Source organism: Corythoichthys intestinalis, chromosome 9 (genome assembly GCF_030265065.1).
Source record: "Corythoichthys intestinalis isolate RoL2023-P3 chromosome 9, ASM3026506v1, whole genome shotgun sequence".
In the NCBI taxonomy this organism is placed as follows: domain Eukaryota; kingdom Metazoa; phylum Chordata; class Actinopteri; order Syngnathiformes; family Syngnathidae; genus Corythoichthys; species Corythoichthys intestinalis.
The window spans coordinates 14,810,758-14,835,787 of record NC_080403.1 but is presented as its reverse complement, the minus strand read 5'-3'; the positions used below and the strand labels follow the sequence as shown (position 1 = coordinate 14,835,787).

General features: G+C 39.2%; 1 protein-coding gene across 4 annotated transcripts in view; it reads left to right on the top strand.

Moving 5' to 3' along the window:
• The first annotated feature begins 3,227 nt into the window (after positions 1-3,227).
• Positions 3,228-25,030, top strand: part of prkcda (protein kinase C, delta a) — a 33,811-nt gene continuing 12,008 nt past the window's right edge. The window contains exons 1-8 of one of the 4 annotated variants that reach the window (XM_057845047.1): positions 3,263-3,371; positions 6,264-6,399; positions 6,466-6,567; positions 11,773-11,903; positions 12,031-12,230; positions 12,297-12,363; positions 13,550-13,706; positions 14,012-14,043. In XM_057845047.1, the coding sequence (XP_057701030.1) occupies positions 11,795-11,903; positions 12,031-12,230; positions 12,297-12,363; positions 13,550-13,706; positions 14,012-14,043 (565 nt within the window). In that variant the 5' untranslated portion in view covers positions 3,263-3,371; positions 6,264-6,399; positions 6,466-6,567; positions 11,773-11,794. Of the gene's footprint in view, positions 3,372-6,263; positions 6,568-11,772; positions 11,904-12,030; positions 12,231-12,296; positions 12,364-13,549; positions 13,707-14,011; positions 14,044-25,030 lie in introns of all 4 variants that reach the window. The other 3 variants (XM_057845048.1, XM_057845046.1, XM_057845045.1) reach the window with 3 other exon arrangements.

Below are 25,030 nucleotides of genomic sequence, written 5' to 3'. Positions count from 1 at the left end.
TTGTTTGATTTTTAAATAATTTATTTGCAAATCATGGTGGAAAATAGGTATTTGGTCAATATCAAAAGTTCATCTCAATACTTTGTTATGTACCCTTTGTCAGCAGTAACGGAGGCCAAACGTTTTCTGTAACTCTTCACAAGCTTTTCACACACTGTTACTGGTATTTTAGCCCATTCCTCCATGCAGATCTCCTCTAGAGCAGTGATGTTTTGGGATTGTCATTGGGCAACATGGAATTTCAACTCCCTCCTCACCCCGTGGCTTTCTTGGGTACCGTCTTCAGAAGAGGGTTCCTCCTGGGGTGACAGCCAGGCACAACAATTTGATGTGGAGTGCGGCGTATGGTCTGAGCACTAAAAGGCTGACCCCCCACCTCTTCAATCTCTGCAGCAACACTGACAGCACTTATGTAATAAGTCACATGACATTTCGGAGGGAAAATGACAAGCAGTACTCAATTTGGACATTTAGGGATGTCCGTAGTTTCTATGCGGTGTACTCACGTTTGTTGCCGGTGGTTTAGATATTAATGACTATATTTTGAGTTATTTTGAGGGGAAAATAAATTAACTCTATTATATAAGCTTCACACAGACTACTTTTCATTGTGTTAAAGTGTCATTTTGTCAGTGTTGTCCCATGAAAAGTAAGCTTGAGAATGATAAACCGATACGACCGGATATCCGGTTTTACAGGTGAGAAATACAGCTGTATCGATAGTAAAGTTACCATTTGACAGTAATTAGCCATTCAATATTCAATGAACCGATAGTAGAGATAGAATCCGGCTATCGCGAGCACAAGAATCGGCTTCTAATGCTTAGTTCAATGCATTGCTTAATATGATAATTTAGCTTTTACCTTACATACTGCGCTTATTTCATTCACCACACAGCGCACTTAGATTGTGACCGCCGTCGTGGTTGCCTCAACTTCCCATTCATTTAGGCAGAACCGCTAGTAGTCGCCGTCATTACCCGATCGTCACGGGCGTGTCATAACAACGCGGGAGCTAACAAAACCACTGTAACGCATGCTCCGTAGCGTTTTCTTCACAGCCCAAAACGAAACTAGTAGTGGAAACGAAGTAACATGCTAAAACAATGGACAGTTTGCGCACCACGCCAGCGACATGCAGCTATTGATTTTCAATGCACCCAGGAAAACAAAAGTTGGACTTTGAAGTGACGAGCTAGTGTGAAGTGTGAAGCGGTTCAGAGATGAGTTTCTTGAGTTTTTAACCCTGAAAATTAACCCACTACAATGGTGGAAAGGGCGGCATATTGTTTCCACGAAACACAGTCTACTTAAACATGAACATGTCGATCAGTTGATCTTCCTCAAGAAAAATCTGCCCTTCAAAAAAGATATAGACAGTGATGAGGAATAAAAAAATGTGGAAGCACAAGTATAAGTGAATGACTTTGCTGTGTATAAGGTTAAAGTAATGATTATAGACCTGTCTGTCTAAAATGCCATGTTTTTATTCCCCCAGTTATACCAGTGGTAAAGCATAATTTATTATTTATTTATGATAACACTAGCAGGTTTGTTATAATTGTATGTAGCACTTTTGGCAATTTCTATCATGTCCTGATGGCTGCACTTCATGGCACTTCAGCTCGCAATTCAGTTTGACTTGAAGGTAGTTAGACTTACCGATGCAATCTTTGAGTCAGGGAACATTTCTTGGGTTAATTCTGAGAAGTGATCAGCAATAGTTGCAGGCAAATTGTGTTCGGAAACAAATTAATTGGCAGAATGAAATCTCGGCTTTCGTCACTTTTCATTCTGCAGACCTCATCTTTATGACCAGTGTTGTTAATCTTAAATTTAAAAAGTAATTAATTAGTTAACAAATTACTTCTCCCAAAAAGTAATTGAGTTAGTAACTCCGTTTCCTGAAGGTAAGAGTAATTAGTTACTTGGCAAAGTAACTGGTGTTACCTTTCATGTTTTTTTTTTTTCATTAAAAAAAATAAATAAATAAAGCATAGTAACCTTTGCTATGTTTGGAAATCGTTTAATGTTGTTAATCAACTGTTAAAGTTGTTAAAATTGCCACTGTTTTTGCATCCGTTCCCTTCTCTCTACTTCAACATGTTAAAGTTTCAAAACTGTTTCATCATTTAAAGATAGATTCAAGTCAAGATTTTTCCGATTTAGGAGTATTTTAGATAAAAAGTTAGTTAAGTTCGCTAGGAAGTTTCAATACAACAGAGCCTTTCTGAGAAGTCTACTGCTTCAAAATGGCGGCTGCCTGTCATTTCGCATGTAGTTCTATAAGCATTTGATATGAAACATCGCGTTTACTGTCTTCAGTGTCTCTGACTTTTCTCGTGTCATTCAACCAACGTAGTAATGCATCGTAACGCACATTGTTTCGTTGCCGTAACGGTGACAAAATCCGAACGGAGAAAGAAAAACATACAGATTTTGAACGTATGACGTACACATTTAAAAATCAGTGCTCACTTGTACACATTACGCCGAAACCGTACAACTTGAGGCGTATACGAAAAACAATGGTGCAGTTTTGTGTGCATTTATTTCACTAAAGTGCTTCAGCGTAAACATAATATATGCACCGATAAACATGAGCACCCAATGGCCAGCTACTCGGCCCACCCCCCTTATCTGTGATTGGCTAGAAATTGCCTTCATTCGCTGCTCAAATTGGTTGAATTGAATGATGACAGATCAAGATAGTATGAATAGAGGGTTCGTCATCTCCGTGTGTGTGTTTTTGTGGAAGATTAAAAATAAATGAATAAATAAATAAATAAATACACAGTACAGTCTAATCGAGCTGGGACGGGCAGTCTCTCAGGGTGGGCCCGGCCCCCTAATGCCCGCCCTAGCCGACGGGTCTGTATCTAGATACATATCGAATCGGCTTCATGCCAGAGATTCCCAACCCTAATGAAAATATATACTTAAATATCTGCAGAAACGCGAGGGGTGTACTCACTTTTGTGATAAATTGTACACCCCTGGATTAAATCCAGCAAGACAATACGAAATGCAAACCAAGAAACATAACATGACTACAAACAAAACATCTGCAGTATAATATGTTCAATGTTATAACAACATTTATTTTTTTAATTAAATAAGTACCTAAAACTTAAAAAGAAAGAAGAAAAACTGCATGCGCAAACAGTGGAGCGCGCGTCCTCGCTAATGTGTGTGTCAGGTAGACGTCACATTCACAGTCGCAATGTGCCGGGAGGGCGTCGGGAGCGCGCCCGCGCCGCGCCACACTTCCTCAATCGAGAGACTCATTGAGTGAAAAAAAGGCGACAAGAAAGAAAGAATAAGTTCGGTCCTCGCGGCGGTGACGAACAACGGATTCTTCTCTGGACGAGGTGAGCATGTCTTTGACTGCCTGAGTCTGTTGGCCGAGCTTTCCAACGAGTTCGGGCGTGTTCGTGTTTGTGGAAATCGTCCCCCATGTAGACTTTTTAAGGCACCTCTTCATTTGTCACTTATTTCAGCGTCTGTTGCGATGGTAGCTAGCTTCGCAAACGAACGAGGGCGACGACGATGCATCGATGCTTGGGCTGCTTCTATAAATAAAAGTATTTGCAAAGTAAATAAAGCTGCGTGGATACGATGGAATAAGTGAGCTGTCACACCGTCATTCCCTCAACCGTGTCGACTACGGAAAAAAATGAGCTCTGCCAACTTTTGCTATTGGTGCCTTCAAGCATAACCGTGTTATCGTTCTAATTATGGTGCACTGTACTGATTTTATGAGCTATATGCAATTGTGTTGCTTTGCGTCCCGCTCGTGGCAATTTATTATGAAGTAGTAGGAATAACATGGTTATAGTACACAAGGGCGTAAGTTTGTATAGGGACAGTGGGGACAAAACACTACCATCTTTTCAGGATGCTGAAATTATCCCCACCAACTTTTAAGCAACCTTATTTGCATTATAACTTCAGTTATATTGGTCATTTAGATTGTCTTCCAATATGTTGTGAGGAAAGAATTGATCCTACCATTATTAAGTGAATTACAGTACTTTCATTATGTTCAGACTTACATTGGCCCCTTTTCACTCGCTGAATGTGCCAGTCCATTTTTCCCCCCCTCACACGCACGTTTGATTGGCTCATGAGTTCACCAACACACACATTCACAGCCCGACAGAAATACAGCATGCCGCCTCCCCTGCCCCGTTCGAAGACGAGGGATATTCAAAGTTTTTTTCCCCGCCAGCAGCAGCCACTTTAAGTAATGTAAAAAGACGTCAGTGTTGTGGAGATGGGGAACACGCCACTAATTTTGCATCTGCTGAAGTGCTTCAAGTCAATTTTACGCACTTAGATTTCTTGACATAATAAAAACCGTTTGCTGAAAATAAGATTAACAGACTTATTTTAAACAAAAAGTTTGCATATTTAATCTTAAAAGAAAAACTTGTTTGTGAGAAATGTTCTTAATGCAAGAATATTGTTCAAAACATTATTTGAAAGCAATTTTTTCTTGATTTAGGTAAAAAAATGACCAACTTTTAGATGTATGGGCTCAATACAAATAAATAGTAATATTTACTTAAAGTAAGTGGAAGAATCTGACGCTTTAATCTGTTAACTAGCATTTAACATTCAAAACAAGATGAGAGAAAATTATTTGACTTGTTTTATCAAAAAAGTATCAGATTAAGACGTAATAAATTTGCAGCGTGAAAGTTGGTATAGGTCAATACAGATTTATTTTGCATTAATAATTTTGCTTATCAATTAATTAGGTTCATATTGGTGAGAAGTTTAGCCCTGACCCCCGTTCACCAAATATATTTGGTCTTATTAATGTCCCGTCCCCAGCAAAAAGTGTACATGCAGGTTATGCTGTTATGTCGTCCCTACCATTATTGAGACCAAACCAACGCCCTTTACGCGTCTATGTAAAAGGGAGGGATGTGCGTGGGCTTTAACAAAAGTGAATCCAGATTGTTCATTTTCACAAAAATCAACAAAACAGTGTTTCCAAAAAATGTTCATGACTCAGTTAGTGCAGGAAAATGACATAAAATCGTACTGTACTTATACATTATAAACTCCATATACAGTGGGGAGAACCCATTGGCAGTGTATCAAATACTTGTTCTCCCCACTGTATGTATATCAGATGGAAAATTTGCCAAATTCCCTCCTTTAACTGTGTAAAGACAAAAAATACACTGTAGGGTCTGCTCAGATGATAGATTGAATACGGTACACACATGTCCTATATATGATTTTAAAATTAAGAGTTTTCCGGTAAAATATTGTCTATAAAAGTTGTAACGCAATAAAGCAAACTATGAAACTGAATGAAATGAACAAAAAAAGGATTTTTTTTACAATGGGTCAAAATTATTTTTCGAACAGATCATGTGACTAGCACCTTAGACGGCCATATGGTTTGCTTGGCCAAAACCACCTGAGAACCGAAGAGGCAAGATAGATATACATACGTATTTTTTTTTCCAAACCTGAGCTTTCAAAAGCAACAACAACTACTGAGCAAGATCCAAGGATTGAAAATGTGGACCATAAAACGCCAGAGAGCACTGCCATAATGCTGAGATGAGTTTCAATTTGCCCCACTAAAGACGCTAATTGTACAACAGAGCCACCACCGGTGTCAATGTTGTTACCCCCGTCAAAAATTGTATTCCCTGGCCGCACACTCACACACACACACACACATACACACACATTAGTTATGAGTTATGTCGACTTAACAATTAATTGAAGCTAGAAAAGAATCACAGTTATGTATTTTGGACGTTGATGTTTATTAAACTGGAGAAACTGCATATAGGACTTGAATTACAGTAATAACAGTTTATAGGTAATCCTACGAGTAAAACAGTAAGACAATGCCTTTTTTTAACGTTCAGTACGTATGTTACATTATACAACAGGAAAAAAATAAATTAATTTTTGGACGGATAGGCCATGTTTTAAAACCTCAAAGATAACAACATCACCAAAACACGGAAATCAAGCAAATCAGTGCAGCGTAATGGCTCCATCCAGGGGATACAATTTTTGTATACAAATTGTAGTTACTAACTACATTGGCATGAAACTAGCAGGCATATGGCGTACCATATTCAACTGATGACGATCTTGGCGAAAAGTATAGCTGTCCTAAGAAGCCTGATTTAGAATTCCCCTCAAGAATGATGGGGAAAAAAATGCTCATTTTCAACTTATTATTAAAAATTTCATGTAAGTTCATTTCTGACACTTCCTTTCAGGGTCATCAACATGTTGTGCTCCCCCTGCCCGAAAGTCAAACTCAGCCTATAGGTACACACAGTTGTTAACTCATTGGCTGCCATTGACGAAAGACGTCTAATCCACTTGACTGGGAGGGCAGGCAGCGAATGAACGGTTAATATCAATAATATCTCATGTTCATTCCACAGGCATATAGCAAGATCTTCTTCCTCCTTTCAGAAACACCAACTCATGACTCACCTATCCAATCACAAGTCACAGTCAGACACCTTCATGGTCTCACAGACAGAGTTGACATAATTCCACGTAACGCAACTGCAGGTTTGGGACAATACATTTTTGCAAAGCATTCCCTCCTCCTGTCATTAAAAAAAATAAAATGCGCTGTAAAGTTTTTCAAGATACAAGCCATATTTTGGCAGCTGTTTTGTTGGACGTGAGAACTAAACTGAGAACATGATGTTTTATAAATTGTGTATGTAAAGCAACTAAACAACTTTGCTGTGGGAATGACCAAAATAATGGATGGGCTAGCAATCTGCATCTAAGGGTGAGATAGTATATCCCTTTAAGCAACAGAAAGAGTGGGGCAACACATGTAGACAGATTATAGAGCAGTAGTCACTGGCAAATTTCTTTGTGAAAAATGTCAGGTATGAATGCACCATCTGAGTAACTGAAAGGTCAGACCGGCTGTGAGGCCATGAATGTATCTTAATGTGATTGGATGAGCGAGATTAAAAATGTGATCGTATGAATGCATCCGGGGATGGAGTTAGTGCAATCAAGATGTTTAAAGTTCCTATAGGTGATTTGTCTTGGTCTTTTACTGTAGGGTACCACCACTTGCCTGCACTGGGAGGAAGTGTTTTCACCTGTTTTGCCCAATGCGGAAATTGGTTGCGCAAACACTTGACTCGCTTATACGCCAAATTGTACATCTTTGGGGGTTTTGACTTGTATGTTGCAGTTGCAGCAGATTTTGCCTGCCTCCCATTTATTAACCTTCTTCCACTTCACAAACCTTTGTTTTAGGGTGCTCTAATAGGTGTGTTACCTGAGACTACAAATCATCTTTAAAAGATACAGTACATAGATAGACTGTTCTGGAAAATTTTGCAGTTGTACCAAAGTTTGTTGATAATCATGCCGATCACTTGAGTCTGCTCTCAAACTGTGCATGAAAATGTCCCCCACGCTGCGACGACCCACCAGTGTAAAATGTTAACACAATGCAGGTGTTTTCAAAGATGCTCTGTATGCCAGATGTAGTTCTCAAGTGTTGAAATTTTAGCTTTTGACCCACATTTTTAAATTTTACTTTAAGAGTCTTCTCAGCACACATTCAGTTAGTTTGTTAGCACATTATACACGGTGTGCAAAGTAACTGGTTATAATAACTAAATAAAATTTAAAAAAAACCTGCACGATAATCATTGCAAAAAAAAAAAGATAAAAATTTGAAAACAAGTTACACTTCTACTGTAAAACTACTTTTGCACCACCCAGTACAAAAACTAACCAAATTGAATGAGTGAATATTTGTTGTGCGGTGTAAGATCCTTGTACATATTTGTGCAAATCTGTTGTAATTCAAATTAAAGAACTTCTTTTTTTGCCATATACTGGAACTCAAGACCAACCTGTCTCCCATCCAAGCACGCAAACAGTCCGCCCACTCTGTTTTGTCCTTATATCTCGAGTCCTCTCTTCTGTTGTTGTCTGAGTTCAAGAAATTAGGGTTCATGTTATTGTGTGTTTTTCGTTGTTAAAATAGACACATAATTTAACGACAGCCTTACTTTCTGAATGTCCACACACTGCTTAATGCAGACAAAGCAGTTCAATGTTGTGTTTGGACAAGCCAACATATATGCCTTCCTCTACTTTTGATTTTTTTTTTACTTAAAATTTACTTTATCAAGAGGCCTGTAGTATTTGTAATATTTTTTTTAATTCTAAAATTGGTTAATTAAACTTTAATTTAATTAGGTGCTTTTAAATAAAACTCATATCATTCAATTCATTAATAATTAAGGGTGTAACGGTACATGTATTTGTATTGAACCGTTTCAGTACGTGGTGCTCGGTTCGGAACGGAGGCGTACCGAACGAATTTCTGACGTAATGTAACCCTTACTTTTCGAGGCTGTGAGTTGATCGGGTTACAGTTTCTTTGTGTAGATTATATTTACTCCGTCTTCTCTACTATGAGAACCAACACGGTAGGACAGTATATAACCCAGAAACGTCAACGGCACGACAACGTGGCCGCCGCGAGATTTCAGTGAAAGGCGGGCGTTAAAGTCAATCAGCCAATGCACACCAGTCGCAGTGCGGCCGCGTGGTAGACGCGTCCCAGAAGCGGCTCAACACGACGCACGCAAAAAGAACGGCAGAGTTTATTATTTGACGCGTCAATACTACTACCGGTAGCTAGGATCGGGCAGACCGGAAGTCACTCGTGTAAAAATACGGTGGATCCGGTCGATTTTCAAACTAATAGCAATTGTAACCCACTTTTTGAGTCCATCAGATCTCTTGAGTGGTAGATCGGGGCACAGTTGACTTGTCTTTGTTGATTTACTGCTGTCTTCTCTGCTATAATAATAACCAACACGGCCCCGTGTTCAATACAAAACCCTCCTACCACAACAAAACAAGTGGGAACTAATATTCACATAGGAACTAAAGTTATAAAACATAAAATATACAATATAAATGAATACTACATCACATTTGTAAAATATAAACACAAAATAAAATAAATAATAGCCCATTTAAATAAAATAAATTGAAATGAGCTAAAACACATGTATTTAAATAATAAGAATAATACACACATCCTGCTTACACAATTACATTTATTAATTTCTGTGTGGCACTTTACCTTGAAAAAATCCACCAATAAAGCTTTTGAAAACCGTTCTTTTAAAAAAAAAAAAAAAAAAAAAAAAAAAGATTCACAGAGTCATTTCATTTGTAAAATACATGTTAAAATCTTTGTAATTGGGATTGCTTTTCTCTTTAGCACAGGACTTCTTTTTTCTTCTTTCATTCAGAAAGAAAGCTGACCAATATGCGGTGTCTGAAAGGCAAATTGTTGTTGGATTATCTTTAAATACCCGCTACTTTTTGAGCAGAATTCTAGCTTTGTATAGGCTAATGTTCCTATTGTTGAAAGCACAAAGGTGTGTAATAAACAACTAGCACATTTATAGTTTGCTTTTTTTTTTCTTACTGTACCGAAAATGAACCGAACCGTGACCTAAAAACCGAGGTACGTACCGAACCGAGATTTTTGTGTACCGTTACACCCCTATTAATAATGTACTCACTGAAAATAGCCAAATGAAAATGATCAAATAAACAGTTTTATAGGTTATATTGTTTAAAGTTCAAATAAACAGTTTTATAGGTTATATTGTTTAAAGTTCATATTGCAATATAATTGGTTGTTTTTTTTAATTGAAAGTATAAATAGCAAATGTATTAAATTCATATAAAACATGGATAATTTTTTTTTTTTTTTTACTCTTTCTGCAAATTACTGGGCCCATGTGTCTGTTTCACAAATTGACCATGGTCCTTGAGCTCAAGTGTTTGCGTACTACTTTTATATTAGCACATTAAATTCATTCTCAAGGTGTGCTCCTGTTGCCAATTGTAGTACACGAAAGAATCACGGACAGAGTAGTACGTACACTTCAGTTTATATTTAACTTGAATCTTAATCAGATTTTACATTTAAACATCAAGAGATAAACTTGCATCCACACATGTTACAGTGGCTTACAATTATATAATAGCAAATGTACTTTTAAGAATTACATTTCGGTCTCCTTTTAAATTAATATTTAATCTGCAATACTTAATCGTAATTGGTCATGACGGTAAAATTTAGAGCTATTTGAGCTACTATTTTTTTCGGAGGCTATTGCTGTTAAAAGTTTAACAATCACTCCCTTGAACAATGGCCGACTAATACACATATTTGTACAGTTCTTTTGATTTGTAGAACTGTTCTTTTGCTGTAATAGTAAAACCTGTTAGCTAACATTGCTAGTGCAATGATGAAGAAACCGTCCTTGCCGGCAACCGCACATTTGTGTCATTCAATTAAGACATTATTGGAAGGAGCCGCTGACTGAGGGGAAGTTGCGGAATTCGGAGAAAGGCACACAAATTTTAAATTTAGCACAGGGGACAAATCAAAACTGTACATGCTGGACAAATCAATGTGGACTGTCCTCATTCACACAACACAGTGTATTGATTATACTCCAAAACACTAGTCACTGTGATTTTGCGGATTCCCGTCTCCTGCTTTTCTTTCTTACTGTTGATTTTTCTTCCCACCCCACTGTTCTTTGCTGTATTTTGCTGGTCCCAGTGTGGGTGGGTACAGGTTTAAGAATTGCCAAGCTTCCTGTGGCGTGCCGTGTGCTTGTTTTGGAATCAGGACATGTTGAGGCTTGCTATGTTGCGGCAGGCATGTCCTCTATATTTGCTGCTGCTCCCTTTCACGCTGAACAAAACACCAGAATGTTAACTAAAGTAGCAGTGGTCAAGAATGATGATGCATTTGACATTAGAGTGGTAGACAAAACCTATGATGCATTGCTTAGAACAACGGCAATGACTCATGCTTTACAAACTTAGGTCTGTGATGATGAACCATGCATGTATACACTGACTGAATGCGTGTTGGCTAGTCTTTTTCACTGTCGGCTTATCCCTGCATTTGGTTTTCATTATTATTTAATATTTATTTTTACTTATTAATCACAATTGACTGTTATGTCTAGCACCAGCCTTAACATTGACAATTCACCCTCCAAAGACAAATACTCTAAAAGTGGTGTAACGTCGAAGCAAATTATTTCTCAAAGTCAATCTATAGGATGCATGAAATTTCATGAGAGTTTGAGACTAAAGCTGTATGGGTATCTGAACATTATACAGTAATGTAGTAGGCCTAGGTATTCATTAGAAAAAAAAAAAAACAAGGCTGAGGTTTTATTCCTTAACCACTGCCAGCCCTACCAATTAAAATAGGTATTTTACTTCTATAGCTGTAAGCCTTGAGGGGCAATATGAAATGCATTGGGCCTAATTATTTTCACTGTTGCAAAATAAATAGTCTATCAATTTATTTGAATTCAAATCTAAAAAAAACAACATCATATCAGGATGAATTAGAAAGATTAATTCCCAAAATTGAATGCATTCTTGTGTCTGCTTGTTGCTAATAATCAATATCTAGAGTTACATAAAGTAACACTTACACTACCAATGATGGTGACCCATTGATTGCAAATGACGACAGTGATGTTAATGACCAATAGAAAATGGCTATTTTCCGCGACACTGCTGGTTATCCTTCATGACACAGTTGGGTGCCACGTTTCCCCGTGGTTGGAAATCATAGTCTCCAAATTACTGATTGATTCACACATAGCTAAGGTGTCATCTGAGATTGTCCCCCTGGGAAACACTTCCTTCTTTGTCTTTTTTTGGCTGCAGCTGACTCCCGGGACTCATCAACATGCCTCCTTTCTTGAGGATTGCTTTCAACTCTTTCGACCTGGGTACTCTGCCCCCTCCGGCCGACGCCCCTTTTTGTGCAATCAAAATGAAGGAGGCCTTGACAACAGGTGAGAGAATCAGTAACTTGAAGTTACTGTGCTTTACATAAACTGTTGAGCACCACTCCAGTCACCTGCCACCACCACCACCACCACCATCAAAGCTATTTTTAGTGCCTTTCCGCCGTTTTCCCAGAAAGAGGTAAGACTCTTGTTCAACGGAAACCCACCATGTACCCTGCCTGGAAGGCCAGTTTTGATGCACACATCTACGAGGGCCGGGTGCTCGAGGTTCTGCTGATGAAGACGGCAGAAGAGCCGCTGGCTGAGGTCACAGTAGGCGTGTCAGTGCTTGCTGAACGCTGCAAGAAAGCCAACGGGCGTGCTGAATTCTGGGTAGGGCACTAGAGTTGATTCTGCTGCAGAACAGCTTTGTTCTTATGTGTATGTTTGTGTATTTAGGTGGATCTCCATCCTTCGGGGAAAGTGATGATGGCAGTGCAGTACTTTCTGGAGGGAGTGGATTCAGGTGGGGGGAAAAAATACAGCTTTCATATTCATTGATTATCTACAGCACTGCATCAGATGCCCTAACACTTACTTTACAGTGCATTCATTCCCAAAAGAACAGTTTAAGTTTGGACTTAGCATGTCTGCCATGGAGTGGAGCCATGCCTGGAGTCCATGGTTTCCAAAAACACATCACAAAAACCTGCATGATGGGTTAATTGAACACTCCAGATTTTCTAGTGGTGAGAATGTGAATGGGCTGGGAACTGTTTCAGGGTTCACTGTGCCTCCTGCTGATAATCAGCTGGGTTAGGCTCCAGAATCAGCTGTACAGATAATGGTTGGGTTCCTTGATTGTTTCATTTGTTTGTTTACATACTAGATTTACACATTAAATGGCTGTAAGTTGGCCTGAAAAGGAACCTATTGTTTTACTCATTTTGTTTCCTTTTGTTTGCTTTGCTTTCAGTTTGTACCGGTAAATGGATAATGAAATGTTACAAAAATTGTTACTGAGGCCTACTTAAAATGGACCTTCCTGAAGTTAATTTTCCTATAAGCATTGTTTTTGCACCTAGCACTTTATTTTCTATAGTGCTTATCCTGTTTTGGGTTATGGGTAGCTGAAGGCTTTTACAGCTAACTTCAGGCAAATGGCAAACTACACTCTGGCCAAACTACACCACCAGGCCATCACCCTCTGAAAAAAGTGTTGAAGTGCTATGACACGCTTGTATATTTAGAATTTACTGCATTTTGGTTACATGGATACAGCACTTTGTTTTTTAAATCAAGCTTTTTCTCTTTCAAGGTGTAATGTTGCTTTTATTTTCCTTTCTCAAATTGTGTCAAAAATGTAGTTATTCCTCTATGAGGAATACAGCGTGTTACGAACAGAAGATAAAAAATCTCTCAAATAATATGGTGAGTGTGTGTTCGCGAGAGACCCCACTGGACTTTGTAAGTGACTGATTGAGAAAATAGGTTTTCAGAGCAAGAGAGAAAAATGGGTTTCCTTACCTCCTTCTATCTTAAGCATTCATCAAATGCCATGTTTGTATAGCTTTTATCTGTAGTGCAGCTCATTGGAAAATGATATCAACATGATGATAAAAAGACTTCAAATAAATATAGTTGAGTGGATTATGATCAACTCATCTAGTTTGTGGAAAAAAAACCTTTGTTTCTTCCTCTGTGCATGACAGAGAGCAAGCAGGCTGCAAAAGAAGAAGAGGCACCCACCCTCAACCGTAGACGAGGTGCCATCAAGCAGGCAAAGATCCACTTCATTAAGAACCACGAGTTCATCGCCACCTTTTTCAGGCAGCCTACATTCTGCTCAGTGTGCCGAGATTTTGTCTGGTTAGTGTAGCCTACTTTCTGGTGCTATTAAACAAACCTTCTGGGGAATTAATGGAAACTTCAAAATTACCAATTTGATTGGGCCTCTCAGCCCGTTGATAGAAACGAGCCACTAAGCTATTTTCAAACTCTTTTTGATCTGACTTTGAAAAAGGTTGTGGCGAAATGGAAACACAACTGCACAAATGATCATGGAGTTACTAAAGTTGCTTATAACAAATGGTGGTCCAGTCACCAAATTATTAAATTGGTGTGATTATGAATAAAATACTGATTAATCCAGTTGTTTTTCTCCCCTCTCACAGGGGACTCAACAAGCAAGGCTACAAATGCAGACGTAAGTGAACAGTCTTTTTATACTGTAGTTTGTTGATATTTGCAGTGACCTGAAAAGAAGTGTTTTTTTTTGTGACATGACCACTTTTGGAGAAAGTGCCCCTGCATCCCAATTTCCCAAACAAGCAAAAAGTGTTGGAAAAAAAGCGGGTAAAGCATAGCAACAAAACCCTAACCCTAACCCTAACCAAAACAATGATTTGTACATGCATACAGTGGGGCAAATAAGTATTTAGTCAACCAATAATTGTTCTCCCGCTTGAAAATATTAGAGAGGCCTGTGATTGTCAACATGGTTAAACCTCAACCATGAGAGACAGAATGTGGCAAAAAAAACAGAAAATCACATTATTTGATTTTTAAATAATTTATTTGCAAATCACGGTGGAAAATAAGTATTAGGTCAATACCAAAAGTTCATCTCAATACTTTGTTATGTACCCTTTGCTGGCAATAACGGAGGCCAAACGTTTTCTGTAACTCTTTACAAGCTTTTCACACAGTGTTGCTGGTATTTTGGCCCATTCCTCCATGCAGATCTCCTCTAAAGCAGTGATGTTTTGGGGCTGTCGTTGGGCAACACGGACTTTCAACACCCTCCACAGATTTTCTATGGGGTTGAGACCTGGAGACTGACTAGGCGACTCCAGGACCTTGAAATGCTTCTTACTAAGCCACTCCTTTGTTGCCCTGGCTGTGTGTTTGGGATCATTGTCATGCTGAAAGACCCAGCCCCGTCTCATCTTTAATGCCCTTGCTGATGGAAAGAGATTTTCACTGAAAATCTCTCGATACATGGCCCCATTCATTCTTTCCTTTACACAGATCAGTCGTCCTGGTCCCTTTGCAGAAAAACAGCCCCAAAGCATGATGTTTCCACCCCCATGCTTCACAGTGGGTATGGTGCAATTCAGTATTCTTTTTCTTCCAAACAAGAGAACCAGTGTTTCTACCAAAAAGTTCTATTTTGGTTTCATCTGACCATAACACATTCTCCCAGTCCTCTTCTGGATCATCCAAATGCTCTCTAGCAAACCGCAGACGAGCCTGGACGTGTACTTTCTTCAGCAGGGGACACGTCTGGCAGTGCAGCATTTGAGTCCCTGGCGGCGCATTATGTTACTGATAGTAGCCTTTGTTACTGTGGTCCCAGCTCTCTGTAGGTCATTCAATAGGTGTCCCCGTGTGGTTCAGGGATTTTTGCTCCCCGTTCTTGTTATCATTTTGACGCCACAGGGTGAGGGGGGAGTTGAAAGTCCGTGTTGCCCAACGACTGCCCCAAAACATCACTGCTCTAGAGGAGATCTGCATGGAGGAATGGGCCAAAACACCAGCAACAGTGTGTGAAAAGCTTGTGAAGAGTTACAGAAAATGTTTGGCCTCAGTTATTCCCAACAAAGGGTACATAACAAAGTATTGAGATGAACTTTTGGTATAGACCAAATACTTATTTACCACCATGAGTTGCAAATAAATTCTTTAAAAATCAAACAATGTGATTTTGGGTTTTTTCCCCCACATTCTGTCTCTCATGGTTGAGGTTTACCCATGTTGACAATTACAGGCCACTCTAATATTTTCAAGTGGGGGGGAGAACTTGCACAATTAGTGGTTGACTAAATACTTATTTGCCCCACTGTATATTTTTTACATTTTAAAATAAAATACCGGTAACACATTAGACTCCACACAGCAGCTACTTTCTCGACTGACAGTGATGGTGATGAATGATGATGAAGAAACACAAGCGCTTTGAGTGCCTTGAAAGGTGGAAAAGCGCTATATAAGTGTAACACCATTTACCATTACCATTTACCAGTGCACTTCGATGAAGATGATGACACAATGCACCGGTGTCAAGGGAGCCTAATATAGCACCTCAAAAATCTGTGAATAACTGAAACCGCAAATTTCAAAGCGCGAATTAGTGAGGGATCTGTGTATCATCTTTCTAAATCATTTTTGGCACTCATTTGTTCTATGAACAAATGTTTTTCTAAGTGAGTGTCACTCTAGGCCACTTTAACCTTGCCATACGTGGCCTCGTTTTCCTTTCCCTCTTGTTCTCTGGTGGGCTGCACTCTCAGCTCTTCAACATTTTGCGCTTTGACCCATTTTACACAACTTCAATTTGCAATATTTTGCTGCAGCTCGGTGAAATGTGTGTCATTTTGTCGCATTTATTTTATACTTCTATTGTACAAGGTGACAGTCATCAAGGTGTGAGGAGCGATCATATTAATTAAGACACGCCCATGTCTACATTGAAAGTATGCATGTACATCCGGGTGTGCGAACCTATCATGTGCTTAGACTGTGACTTTTTAACCCTTGAGAGTCGAAGGACGCGCCGGGGCGTCCTCAGCGCACGTCGTCTTTGAAGCGCCCTCACGTTTTAATTACGTCACCCACATGCGGTTGGTTGGTCTCGTTTTAAAGTGCGGAAGTTGCGGCTTACTCTCGTTATTATTTGAAGTCAATCGACCAACTAAAACGTGAGATATTGTCATTTAAGTTTTATAGTTTTATTGTCCTCTCAAAAAAACATTAAAACGCTGCATGGATCATTTGTTTATGTCTATATTTCGATCATTTCTTGTCCTTTTTCAAAACGGAAGCTCCATGAAAAAAACCACAAATCAAATGAACCCTTTCGAAGTCACAGTGGAAGCACAAAATGCGTTTTTTTATTTATTTTTATAAATAACACTGCCGTGCGAGGTTCCACCGAACGAGAGGGAGGAGTGTTCTGAAGCAGCGAGGTGGCGAGCGACGGCCGTTTGGATCAAGCAGCGACTTTGTGTGACTTTGAGAATGAACGGAAAACTAAATTTAGCGCAAGCAATTGTGCTTTTTGATCAACTTGAGGAAGAGGATGGTCTAAATTCGTCATCATCGTCTTCATTGGAAGAGTCCTCGAGTGAAGATAGTGACGGATTTGAAAACGTGGGTGACGCCATTGACGAGCAGAGGTAAGCCAACTCACTTTTTTTTTTTTCATGCTGGAAAAAGTTTCTTTTGAAAGTTTTTTTTTTGATATTGCAAGACAAAGTTAATTTTGATGCAATATAAGTGTGTGTTTGTGTATATAATAATAAAATGTGCATATCAGATCAAAGTCGTACGTGCACTGTGTGTATCCCAGGCAGGAATTTATCATTTGTGGTGTTCTTCTTTCTATATGAAGATTAGGGATGTAGCACATATTCATCAGCTATGGTATTCTTTCTATTGTCATACATATAGATTTCCATTATTATTTATTGCTGTATATATTTTTATTTTATACTTTATTATTTTCATAAATACTGACTTTTTTTTCATGTACATTTATAGTGACAATGAAAAATCTACATTCACTGCCCGAATGGAAAGAGGACGAGGGAGAAGGGGTCATCACGGAAGAGCGATGTGATGTGAACGGAGGAGAGGCTGGAGAAGTCAGCGCGGCAGAAGCCAATCACCACTGGCTCAGCCTGCACCTGTGCCATGGAGCACAGAACAAGACACAGACACTGCCCCACAGTGCAGCCGGTTCACACCCCGGAGACCACCAGGACCTCAGGTGAATCGTGACCATGCATACACCCCAAAAGAACTTTTTGACCTGTTCTTCACCTCATCGACAATGATGAATATGTGCAAACACACAAACCAGTATGGCAGAGTCCGAAAAGAGATTGGGAAAAAGTTTGTGTGGACAGACACTACAGTGGAGGAGCTTGAAAAAATTATTGGACTCCTCTTGTACATGTCTTTGGTTTCACTTCCAACTGTGCAAGATTATTGGAAGGCAAGGAATTCCAGGACGAAACTGCTTTTCGGAGTGGCATGCCTGAAAAAAATTTAACTTGTTTATTGTAAATATTTTTGAAAATACTTTTTTTCCCAATGTTATATATATATATATTTTTCCCCACAATCAGTCTTCTCAATTTGTGTATATAAATGTGTGTTCAAGAAGCTTGATTGTGTGTACATAGTTTTCATCAGGTGATGGGCCGCAATACCTAAACTCATAAAGAGATGGCCTCTAAACACTTTTTGTGTTAGATGGTATATATTTTTTCACTGTTCTTCACTGTTTGGTCTGCTGTACATAACCTGTTTTGACTAGAGCATGTATAAAAGCAAAAAACGCCTATGGCTATACCTGTTGTTTATGTTGAATTGTCAAATATAAGACTATTTATTCTAATTTTTTTTGGTTGAATGTTCATCCTAACATGTTGAATAAATATTATAAAGTTTCAAAACGGTTCGTTACGCATGTTTGGTTGTCAATTGGACATCAATATTAAAAATTTTCACAAAACGATTTTGGAATTTTTGGTCTTTTTGGGCCCAAAATGATGATTTATAATTGGTCAGTGAAGGAAACAACAGTTTGGACATGAAGTTCAAGGTGTCACAAAAAAAGGGACCAAACCAGGCCATCGTAAACAATTCTTTGAAATATAAAAGCAACTTCAAAGGCATGCAAAATCAGACAAAATAGGCCCAGACCTTAAAGGGTTAAAAGTTATTCTGTTTACAGTATTTTTATTATGAATTGTGACAGATAGCATTATTAACAGGTGGGGAAGGGATTTAATTAAGACAAACACTAGATTTCAGGTGTCCGGTACAGTAGTGGGTCAATTGAAGCCAGTGAATCCTTCTCTGATGGCCTAAATATCATTAAAAGCGCTGCTGAACTACATTTACAATCTGAAATTTGGAAAATGAAATTTTATTCATTTTTAATTTATGACTCATCTGTTTCCGGCACTGTGTGAGGATGTTAATTACTTACCTATTTATTACCTGCACTCAGGGGTGAAAACCACTGAAGGTGGAGGTTATGTATTCAGTTCCATATGTTTGTTTGAAGGTTTGTGTTCAAGATTACTCAAGAAAAGATATACTGTAGGTATTACTATTAAAGCTGCACGATATACTTGTAATGTAAAACGGAAGAGCTAGATCAATTTTGGGGTAATAAGGTCAAAGGTCACAGAGGTCAGAAAATAATTTGTACTTTAATTAGATATTGTACTAGCCGATATAACTAAATGTACATGATAGACTGAGAAGGTAAAGGGTCACAGAGGGGAGAAATATGGTGATTATATAAATCTGGTGTTTAATATAAGGCTGCTTTGGCTGAATGCTATGCTCATAGAGTGCTCCTCTGGTTTGTTTGAATATGAACAAGTAAATTTTATTTCCCAATAATTATATAGGTGTACATATACAGTACATACACACAAATAATTCAATTAAAATGTATTACTCACAAAAAAAAGATTAAAAAATGTGCCTTGTTACATGTTCAAATACAAACTCTTTTCAAATGATCAATAAAGATTTTTTTTCACTTCAAAGTTAAATATTGTATAACTGAACTCTCTTTAAGCAATGAATCATTGGTATTTACCGTTATATTGCACTACTCTAGCATTTGTAACACAGGCTTTTGTTTTTGTACCAAATTATAAAATAATTGTGGACAACTAGGTTCGTCTACTCGAGCTTAGTGGAGTTCAGGTTAAAATGCTCAGGAGGTTTTGGAAGGGAAGGATCCTGAAGAGCGATATCCATTTTCTGCTTGAAGGATTCGGTTGATGAGAACCGGCCATGTTCAGGGGGAAATTCGGATTCAGAAGAAACCACTGTGGCTGCAGATGTGGGCACGTTGAGCGCTTCTAATTCTTCTTTCAACATCTGCTGCACTGAATTTCCACAAATTTTTGAGAGTTCTGAAAGTTTTTCCATATAGACCCTTGTAGCTCTGTTACGAGCTTCAAGTGTATAAACACTTGCCAAGGTCTTTATTTCATATGTAACGCCGACCTGCGTCGAACTTTCAATTTTTATGGGCAACCGAGTTTCTAAAGCCTGCATAGCGGTGCTTTGTTTAAATTCAATTATCATGTGTTTGTGATAATCTGAATTAGGCTCATCGATGCGCAAAAAGCGATTTATGCCGCCAAATTTTTGAAGGTACGTTGCCACCTCATCATCATGTTCCGTTTCTGTTAATCCACTGACAATAACTGAGTAAGGAATCGTAACTGATTCCCGCATTACAATTTCCATTTTACTTTGAAGGGATTGGATTTAAATGAAAAATTCACCAAGTTTAGAATTTTCTCTATAAATACTGACAAAATAAGTCAGTAAGAGTCTCACTTAAACACTCAACTGAGCTCCTGGCTAGCTCGCCAAATGTAACACAGGCTTTTGTTTTTGTACCAAATTATAAAATAATTGTGGACAACTAGGTTCGTCTACTCGAGCTTAGTGGAGTGATTAAGTTGAGACAGACTACAAGAGAGTTTTATATTGCCAGCTTTAGTGGAAAAAAAAAACACAAACTTTATACATATGCAAAAACAACAAAAAAACCCACATTTAACACATATACACATTTATAACCTATATTTGGCCAATAAATAATTCAATATTTTCAATTTTGGGTTGGTTTGGGTGCACCCTTCCAAAGTTAGAATATTTAGGCAGTACCTTTTAGTCTAACTGGAATTTCTGATTTTCAATCTATTGCCCCAAAAATAGTGGCACAATCAAACTTCTAATACTTTTTTTTCTTCAGCATGGGAAATTGTTTCAAATCCTTATGCAAAATTACACATGTGCAATTGTTCAGTCAAAATTGTCCTAACAAAAAGATATTCAGTTCACAGTTCCCGGGATATTAATCAAAAGAAGTCCATAAAAAAAATGTCAAAGTCCTGTCGATGTAAGGCACAGTGTAATGCTGAATGGTGAGGTATTAGCTCCAAGTTTGTTTGTTTTTTGTCCTACCACACCAAGAGAATGCAGCAAAGAGGTATCCAGGTTATCTCAATCTAGATCCAAGTGGTTAGCTCGCCATCAAAATCCAGAACAGTTGGTCCAATATCCAATCTGACACAAAGACCAGTTGAAACAAGGTCTAAGGGGAAAAAAAAAAACCTGACCGATCTCTCACACCGTGTTTTGAACACAGTTGGGCCGCGTTTTGTCGCTCCACGCGTTGGTCTTGCTGTTTTTCTTTTCTGTAGATAAGCTTTCCAGGTTGTGTGTTCACTCGCCAGTTAGGCAGTTCTGTCTGTCTGCGTTGCCGCTCAATTGTGTTCTGCCACCTATCGTGCTACCAACTGAAACATACGAGGGCGGGACTTCCTGCCATATGAGCAACTAATAGGCTGAATTATTGCTTGCAATCGTTTTATTTATTTATCATTACGTTGATTAAAAAATAAATTCTAATTAAATGTGAAATAATATATTTAGCAAAATTTGATACAATTACCAACACATTTTTTTTTTTTTTATTGTGCACTTTTGCTCATGTGGGTTACACTTTCCCCTCCTGACAGTATGCCCGTCCCGGGGCATCTGGTTGGTAGAGACTAGCCTGGTCTAAACTTTCAATGCTATGCAAGGACTTTGCGAAGGCTTCGCTAAGGCCATGGAAGAAAGTGTTTATCATCATCATCAAAGGATTTCCTAACTTTGAATACTGTAAGCGATCAGGTTGACTACTTTGCCTGGAAGACCGTCGAAGGCTGGATTCAGCATTTCCTTGGTCATCGTTCTGTTTCCACCTTGATTTAGGCTGAACAGTGACAGTTGTGTCTTCACAAGGTGCTCTTTCCTGATCAGATACATCTGCCAACACTGGACAAACTTCATCATCCCTGGTTGAAGGGTCCTCAGGCACGTGAATATTGTTGCCAGAAGGGGCACCTTCAGGTGAGTCACACATACGTAGTACTTCTGGGTCTGTAACACCTTGTGTAGTAGCATCAGTGTTTACTGGAAGATCAATTGTAGAGGGATGCAACTGAACTGGGAGAGAGGAATTCTCAGAGTCATTAGATTGTCTAAGTCCTACTGGAGGATGTTCCAAATTTGGATTCTCTTGTAATGTTATGAACACATTAGGTTCTGGGGTGTGAGTTGGGATTACTGTCCAAGTAGGAATCACTTCAGACTCAGAGTCATCTTCCTCTTCATCCTGAACAACAGGAAACTGTCTTGTCCTGGGTCTCTTGAAGGAAACCTTTTCAGATGACTCTGTTGTTACAGGGAGAAACCCACACGGAAGTAGCAGGTCACGATGCAAGGTTCGCACCGGTCCATCTTTAGTTTCGGGCTTGACTGTGTAAACTGGTATCTCGCCAACTTGTTTCAAGACCACATAAATATCACTCTCCCACTTGTCTGCCAATTTATGTTTACCTCGCAGTTTGACATTTCGAACGAGTACTCGATCTCCAGCTTCCAGAGTTGAGTCCACAACTCTTCTGTCAAACCGGGTCTTGTTGCGGGCAGCATTCTTTTCTGCAGAGGCGGTAGCCATCTCGTAGCTCTCTCGGAGGCGGGATTTTAACTCGGTGACGTATTGGGAATGATTTTGTTGATGGGTATTGGTTGACAATCCAAAGGCCAGATCAATTGGAAGTCTTGGTTGCCTTCCAAACATCAATTCATATGGAGAAAATCCAGTCACTTCATTTTTAGTGCAATTGTACGCATGAACAAGGGGCTTTACAAAGTCCTTCCAGTGCAGTTTATTTGATGGACTCAATGTTCCGAGCATTTGAAGAATGGTTCGGTTAAACCTTTCGACTGGATTTCCTCTTGGGTGGTACGGCGTAGTATGCACTTTCCTAATACCAGCAATCTCACAGAGTTCTTTTATGAGCTTTGACTCAAAGTCAGGACCTTGGTCACTATGCAGTCTCTCTGGGAAGCCATAATGGACGATGAAACTCTCCCACAAGCATTTGGCAACGGTTTTGGCCTTTTGGTTGGGGGTTGGAATTGCAATTGCATATTTCGTGAAATGGTCTGTCATTACCAAGATGTTGTTAGTGTTTGACTGATCTGGCTCCAGAGACAGGAAATCCATACACAAAAGTTCCAGGGGTCTGTAAGTCTTTATGCTGTTCATTGGAGCAGCTTTTTCAGGAAGTGTCTTCCGACGAACACATCGCTCACAGGTCTTGATCATATTCTCGATGGTCATATACATTTTTGGCCAGTAAAATCTTGCTCTCACTAAATCTACTGTTCTCTCTATTCCCATATGACCCATGTCATGGTGAAGGCTTTGAAGTGCTATTGCTCTCAAATCTTCAGGCAGCACTAACTGATATGTGACATTAGGTCCTACTTGTCTGCGCCGGTACAGTATTCCATCCCTTAACTCTAGTCGATTGAGCTCACGTAAAAGTAGAGGAAGCTCAGGTAATTCTGCTTTTAGGGTAGGAGGAGGACTGTGACCAGTTTCAAGTTGGGCGATCACTGCACTGATTGTAGGATCGGACTTCTGTTGTTGCTTGAGTTCTTCCTTGGAAAATACAGGAATAAGAGGTGACCCACTTTGATTTTCCTGGAAGCAGTCAGGGACAGCTGCCACAGTCTGAGCAAGGGATTCTACTAAAGCGAAGCCAGTACAAGGGACTTCGGTTGCATCACTACTATCAAGAAAGACCGCATGACGATCACAAATAGCTTTAATCACTTCCTGGGAAATAGTTTGTGGAGTTTTTGTATCACTCAGGTGATAAAGGGCAAATTGCTTAATTCTCTCACTTTCCTTTTTTGACAAATGATCGTCTTCTGGCGGATCATGGCAGCGACGTGATAGTGCGTCTGCATCCAGATTTTGTTTACCAGCCCTGTACTGGAGTTGGAAGGAGTAGGTGGAAAGACTGGATAACCATCGATAACCAGTGGCATCAAGTTTTGCTGAAGTTAAGAGGTAAGTAAGAGGATTACTATCAGTTACTACTGTGAATTCTGTGCCATATAAATAGTCAGAGAATTTTTCCGTGACTGCCCATTTAAGCGCCAAGAATTCAAGCTTATGAGCTGGGTACTTCTGTTCACTTCTTGAGAGACCACGACTTGCAAAGGCAATTACTTTTGGTTGTTCATCCTGAATCTGGTACAACGCAGATCCCACACCGCTAGTACTAGCGTCTGTATGGAGAATATAAGGTAGCTGAGGATCTGCAAAGCCCAATACTGGTGCTGTTGTCAACTTTGTGATTATTTGTTGAAATGCTTCTTGACACTGAGGTGTCCATCTTTCATTAAAAGCATCTGCAGGGTTGAAATATTCTTTAATTTTGGATTTTAGGGATCTTCTGTTTCCTCTGCGGACTGGTGGGTAACCAGAGGTCAATTCGGTAAGGGGTTTGACGATGAGAGAATAATCCTTAATGAATCTTCTGTAATACCCAGCAAAACCCAAAAAGGACCGAAGTTCTTTTAGCTTTGTGGGGACAGGCCAAGTTGTTAATGCTTTTATTTTCTCTGGGTCTGTTTCCACACCCTTTTCTGATACAACATGGCCGAGGTATTTTACTGAAGTTTGGAAAAACTTGCATTTTTCCGGTGCCAACTTCAATCCGTATTCTCGAAGTCTTTTTAAAACACGTTCCAACCGTCGCTCATGTTCTTCCAATGAGGGCGAAAAGATGATCAAATCGTCAATGAACACTAAGACTTCTTTTAGATTCATATCACCAACACATTTCTCCATTAGCCGTTGGAAAGTCGACGGGGCATTTGTAATTCCTTGGGGCATCCTATTAAATTCCCAGAATCCCAGTGGGCAAACAAATGCTGTCTTTTGCTTGTCAGATTCTTCCATTTCTACTTGATAGTAGCCTGATTTGAGGTCGAGAACGGAGAACCACTTTGATCCAGCTAAAGCAGAAAATGACTCTTCAAGTTTTGGGAGTGCATAGGCATCCTTCACAGTTTGCAGATTTAACTTCCGGTAATCAATGCAAAGACGAACAGAGCCATTCTTCTTTCTCACAACTACTATTGGGGAAGCAAACGGTGATTCAGATTCTCTTATGACATCAGCATCGAGTAATTCTTGGAGATGTTTTCTCACAGCATCCACATCTTGAGGATGTATGGGACGGGCTCGATGCTTAAATGGTGTCTCGTCACAGAGCTTTATGTGATGTGTGATC